At 30.6% G+C, this 6,584-nt stretch overlaps 1 protein-coding gene across 1 annotated transcript; it reads left to right on the plus strand.

The window, feature by feature from the left end:
- The first annotated feature begins 2,191 nt into the window (after nt 1–2,191).
- LOC131064181 (3'-N-debenzoyl-2'-deoxytaxol N-benzoyltransferase) lies at nt 2,192–3,808 on the plus strand. The gene is made up of 2 exons (XM_057998212.2): nt 2,192–2,698; nt 2,839–3,808. Exons 1-2 carry the CDS (start codon nt 2,261–2,263, stop codon nt 3,748–3,750), a joined length of 1,350 nt encoding a protein of 449 aa, XP_057854195.1. The 5' UTR covers nt 2,192–2,260; the 3' UTR covers nt 3,751–3,808.
- The last annotated feature ends 2,776 nt before the right edge of the window (nt 3,809–6,584 follow it).

The raw sequence follows: 6,584 nt of genomic DNA on the forward strand, positions 1-6,584 counted from the left end.
CATTTCTTTTTCTATTATGTTTAATTTTTAATCCATTTATTTTATATGAAGTTTTTGGTGTAATCTTTAATTTAATTTAATTTTCATTTCTTTTCAATCCTTTAGTCTTTTATGTATCTTATTTTAGTATTTAAATTTAGTATTTAGTTTTGATTAATTTTTATTTTTAAATACAATAAATATTTAGACATATTCTTTGTAAAAAAATTATATATAGTCTATTTAGATTAATTTCAATTCACTTTTTTTTTCTCTTCATATATTTTGAGACATTTTTTTTGGCTCATTTAGTTCCTTTTTAGTTTTTTATTATCACCTTTTTTCACTCTTTTTCTTTTTCTTTTAATTGAATTTGTTTCTTTTATCAAATAATCATACATAGTTTAACCCAAAATAAATTCATAGGGGCTTCACTTAGTGAACCTAAGTTATAGCACATGCATTCATAGCATACTAAAGAATCCCCCTATTTTTTTAAAAAACCCTTTTTTGTCACCCCCAACCAATATACTACCAGAATCAAAAACCCCCATATTTTCACCAAATATTGCATTTTATCATAGCTTGAATTTAAAAAACCCCCTATTTTCACCAAATAGGCAAAAGAACTAATGCTTAGCTTAAACATTTCTCACAAAAGTGGAATAAAATGTATCAAAGTCTTGTAGATTTAGAGCTCATCACATTATAGATAAAAATATAATTATGTAGCAAAGGATGATACTTTAAAATGATATAAAAATGGTGTTTGGGACATAATTGAATTGTTTGATGCATTTGGCATGGAATGGGCTAATGTGTCAAGAAAAGAAATGTCCAATGCTATCATTTTAAGGCCTCCAAATTTAATTCAAACTCAATGTCTTCTTGATGCCAACTCAACATTGAGTTACTGGTACATACAACCAACAAATTTAAATTTAAAGGTTGTTAAATTGCACAGAGGAGTTTGATAAACAAGTACTTGATGAGGAATCTATGATAAGCTTAATAGTCTAGGATAAATAATGGTAGTTGTGATAGTAGTTGTTTATTTAGTGTTCAATATTTTTTATATTATAGTATTATTAATTGTGAGAGAGGAATTAATATTTGAACGTGCACAATATTATCAAATAAAATGAAATGTACCAAACCATGTGATGCCATATTAGCACACCAACAAAACATGACTAAGTGCACAACTATTAGTCAAAAGTTTTTTTTTTCCAGTATATTATGATACTTTAACTAAAACATACTAATGACATAAGTTTGATGGACCACAATGATGGAGAAATAAAATATTTAAATTATCAACATCCTTAACTACTTGAGAATATAGTTTTTTAGGGCCAATATTACATATATATATTGCCATATAAATTATTAAAATTAGGATCCATCACTATTAAACCATGTCCACTAAACAACACATATATGCTAATTTAAAAAGATAACTATTATACCGATAGAAGGTAAGATCGGTAATCTTATGAAAATATAAGAGAGTGCAGATTTGCTAAAACAAAATAGAAGATATAGCATTTGTTGCTGCAACAGTTTTGTACAAATCATCTGAGTGGCCAGTCATCTGAAGACAGATAAAGATGCAGTGAACACGGTGCTTCAAAAATTGTCTAATGCACCCAATTTTATCAAAAATATTGCACTTGGAGCTCTAACGAATGCATCAGCTTGAGAAAGCGGACTTGGATGATCAAATTGTCTTTCCATAACAAAATTCTTATAAAAAACGTTGCACTTGAATGAACCAGCACGTTCCATTGAGCAACAGTAGCCTGAGAAAGCGGACCTACTTGAATGATGTTGACCTCGGCCTGATCAAATTGTCTACTGTTAATACATCTTCTGGAATTTAATGGAAATTCAATCAACACCAAACAAATATTTCCATAGCATAAATATTAAACAAACTTCAAAGAAATCTAGAAGGAAATTATAGAAGAAGAAAATTGAAGACAATTACGATAGTTATCTAAAACTACTCATTAAACAATGATGTAATCAAGTACGCGTTGGAAATAAGGTTACTGTCTTTGTCAGTTGTTTCTGCTAATGTCAATATATACCTTCTAGAATTCTATGTAAACCCTAGTTAACACCAAACAAATATTTCCATAAGATTACCATTACAATTTCATATCTAGACTCTTCTACCGGGCTTATATATACACTAAACAAGCAATCCTCATTTCAACAATCACAATTTGCTTACTGAATCCTTTTAGGCAAGTAAAGAGAAGAGGTGTTCATTATAATGGAGAAGGCAGGGTTAGCAGAGTTTAATGTGAAGATTGTGGAGAGTTGTCTGGTGCCACCATGCCTGCCTTCACCCAGAGCCACTCTATATCTCTCCAACCTTGATAACCAGCCATTAGTGAGAACAGACTCTAATGTGTTGCTTGTTTATGAGGTTTGTGAGAATGTTTTGCCAGATCCTGCCAAAACAATCCGAGAAGCTCTGTCAAAGGTGTTGGTGTATTATTATCCCGTGGCTGGGAGATTGAGAAAGAAAGAAGATGGGAAGCTTCAAGTGGAGTGCACAGGAGAAGGTGTTCTCTTTGTTGAAGCCATGGTAGACAAGAGCCTGTCAGTCCTTGGAGATTTGGATCAGCTCAAGCCATCATTTAAGCAGCTGCTTTTTAGGTTTCCTTCCAATACAGCTATTGAGGACGTTCATCCCATGGTTATTCAGGTAACATTGCTTTAAGAAAGATAAAATAACTAAGAAAATTAACTAAAAAAATATTGTTGTATTTATTTGACAATTTATAGTATTGATGTAGTATGTTTATTTATGATATATGTTTCTTTTACTGATCAATTTTATTATAGGTAAACCATTTTGCATGTGGAGGCTTTGTTGTAGCAGTGAGTTTTCAACATATGGTATGTGATGGACGAGGGGTAGGGCAATTTCTCAAAGGTCTTGGAGAGATGGCTAGAGGACATGTTAAGCCATCTATTGAACCTGTATGGTATAGAGAGCTTCTTAAACCAAAGAATATACCAGTTCATGACTTAGAATTGACTAAAGAAAAAATAGAGAGCACGTCCGACTCATGGATACCTCTAATATATAAAGAATCAACTCAAATGTCTCTTACCTTAGACTTTGAGACAGTAAAATATGTGAAAGATGGAATTATGCTAGAATGTTTGGATAATTGTACTACATTTGAAATTGTTGCGGCTCTTGTTTGGCAAGCAAGGACCAGGGTACTTGAAATTCCACATACTCAGAATGTTAGTATTTTCTTTGCAGTAGATGTGAGGAGATCATTTAATCCCCCACTACCAAATGGATACTATGGAAATGGTGTTGTTGCTATAGGTGCACAAGCTATTGCTCATGATGTCATAAACCAACCGCTTTCATATCTAGTGAATATGATAAAGAAAACAAAGATGTCACTTACTAACGAGTATCTTATATCAATAATAGATACAGATCAATTTCTTTTAGATATTTATAGCAACCAAGCTAATATAATTTTAAGTGACTGGAGGTGGTTGGGATTTAATGAAGTTGACTTTGGATCAGGAAGCCCAGTGAATATATGTCCCATTTATTGGAATGAGAATGGACCCAACATATCAAATGGTTTTGTTTTCGTCCATTCTCCTAAGAGAAAGTGTGATGCATTTAAGGTGATAGTGTGGATGCCTCCACAAGAATTCAATTTACTTGAAATAGAAATAGAAGCCATAACCAACAAATATGTTGTCAATGGCTCTAACTATTGATGTAATGGTTAATTATTTTTGCTTTTAAATAAAAGTTTAGATGAGCTCATGGCCAAAATTTCTTGATTTATTTTTTATTTTTTGCTTATATATAGAATAATTAAAGCTATAAAATTAATTTGGAGAAGAAAAATTAAAAAATAATGCTTATAAATTAATGCTAATTTAATAAAAAGAATTATGCATATTGAAGCATTTTCTCAATTTACTTTGTAATATCTTTTCCTCTTCACATCATAAATCATTTTTGTTTATATGATTTATTTTTCTCTATAGAAGAAACATCAATTATATTAGAGTGATTATTTATAATATTTTTCCTCATTGAAACATTCCACCATTTTTATGTGTTGAAATGATTTAATATAGATGATTCTTAAAATGGTTAATATTTTTGTTTAGTAAAGATTTTACATTTTAATATGTTGAAATCAATGGATTTAATAAAGGACTTTAGAATTAGATAGGTAGCAATGTTAGTAACAAATATTTAGATAATAATAATTTTTTTTTTAAACTCTTATATGTGTTTTGAATATAAGATGTTAGTATTGGTTCTCTAGTTTGAGTATAGTCAATTCTTATTAAGAAATAGTAATAATTTTTAAGAGGTAAATGCTTTTGATTTAGACCTATGAATTGGGAGACCTAATCTCCAATATAAACATGAAACAATAACACTCCAACAAGGTTTGAATCTTGATGGAATGAAAAAGTACACCACAACTTAACTATTACACTATGCGAAGACCAACTAAATTTTCTCATAATTTTTGTTAATGAAATTGATATTATTTTTTTTTTTAATAAAAGTGGAGAACCACTAATTTTATTAATTATAAATTTATACAATCCTGGTTCAAAGAGAACTAGTAGGAAAGAACTAGGCAAAGAAAGCATCCGGTCTTGCTCATAAAAATCCCATTGGGAAGATAATATGACCGATTACATTGAAGTAGAGAAGTGAAATCTCCAAACCAGCCCAATCCCATCCCAAAAATTATCTCTATGTTAGTATTAATTTTAATATAATAATTTATATTTTTGATATTTTAATAAATTAATTTAAGTCCTAGGTTCTTTATTTTAAAAGTCAACATATATATAAAATAGTAAAAAGATGGGAAATACAATAGTATTGTAGCAAATTTGTTCAAGCACAAAAAAACGATAAAAAGAATAAGAAATCTCATAACTAAAACTAGGAATTTTCACTCTTGACATATGCACGAGATTATGAAACATGTTTTGAAAGACATTTATTCATTCCTATGACAACAGTCCAAGAAACAACAATATCCATATCCACTAAAATTGAAGAGAGTGGACAGTATATTTTCTTTGAAGCCCTAACTTGGCAAGTTGATAGTAGATAAGCCATTAGAAAAATTAGAGGAATTCCAACACCACCCAGAAAAAGTGGTTGAGATTTGAAGGAGGAGGAGCAAGAAGTAACATGGATAAGGGACCAACTCCCTATCAACAACTAGAGGGAAAAAAATATCTATAGTAGAATCAACCTTGACCACATCCATAATAAGGAATTCTTTAAGAACATTCTTGCAACAAGAGGAAGATCTTGAGACCTTAAGGTGTAGGAAAATCGATCCCAACTTTTTAATGGAAAAGTGTTGCCTATTGTAGAAGGGGATACCTTCAAAGTCCATAATATGACTCCAAGAGTGATTTGCCAATTGGAAAAACAACCTCTATCAATATGTGTATAGATAAATCCAAATACATGAGGATATAAGCATAAGTGGCAAGTGAGTATAGCAGTTACTTGTTCCACCATAATAAAATGCCCTAATAGAGTTTCCAATACTTTCATAGTAGGAGTCATACCCATAAATCAAGAGGAATATTAGGAAGGAAAGTGTAGACTAACATATGATTTGAAAGGATTTAGTGAGAGAGATAAAATAGGAAATCAAAGGCCTTAGAAAGAGGAATTTTCTCCCCAAAACCATGATACTAAATTGAAAGAAATCACAAATAAACCCTTAGAACAATTGTAAATTTTAATTTTTCCTTATGCAATAGGTCACCATTTATAAAAACATAGATGTTTAGATCACCAAGATGAGGCCACAATCTATCAAATCTACAAAAAATTTGAGAGAAATACTCATTTTATAAAACTTCACCTACAGAATCACAATATGAGGGGACACAACCCCTCAACGCAAGAGTATCAAGAACAACAATAAAAACAATATAGAATCATTCCTTTAAGGTGTGGAAGAGATATAAGAAATAGTATTCATGTAAGAAGACACATTGACAAGGACATTGGTTAGTTGGGAAATAGAATCTTTCTTAACACTATGAATAGGAGAATCCAATATATTTCCATGCCTCAAGATACACCAGAGATTGAATGTCTAGTTTCTACTAGACACAATATATCCACTATCAAAACCTAGCAATGGCCCCTTAGAAACATTAAAAGGAACATTCAACATGTCCAAGTAGTTTCCTAGAGTAGGTAACAAGGGTAAAAATGAACCATAGGCTCGTGTTCAACAATAGATGTCCCTAAATCTTGCACTGGATGTAGGTGTAGGGAAAAGGGATTAAAAAAAGGTTGGGAAATTGTCATTTTGAAAAATTTAGATTGGGTGGTAGAGAGAAAGATGCCAATAATACATGGTTGTACAATTATTATTAGTAAATCCAACAAAATTTAAAAATTTTAAATTATCTTTCATGGTAGAAATTTTTGGTGTGGATTTAATGAAAACAATAAATGACCATTATCTCCTCTTTTTGTGTACCTTGAACACTAATCAATAATGATAATTTTTACATCATATTACAAATTCATAAGGATT

The sequence above is a fragment of the Cryptomeria japonica genome, chromosome 6, assembly GCF_030272615.1.
Source record: "Cryptomeria japonica chromosome 6, Sugi_1.0, whole genome shotgun sequence".
NCBI classification, from domain to species: domain Eukaryota; kingdom Viridiplantae; phylum Streptophyta; class Pinopsida; order Cupressales; family Cupressaceae; genus Cryptomeria; species Cryptomeria japonica.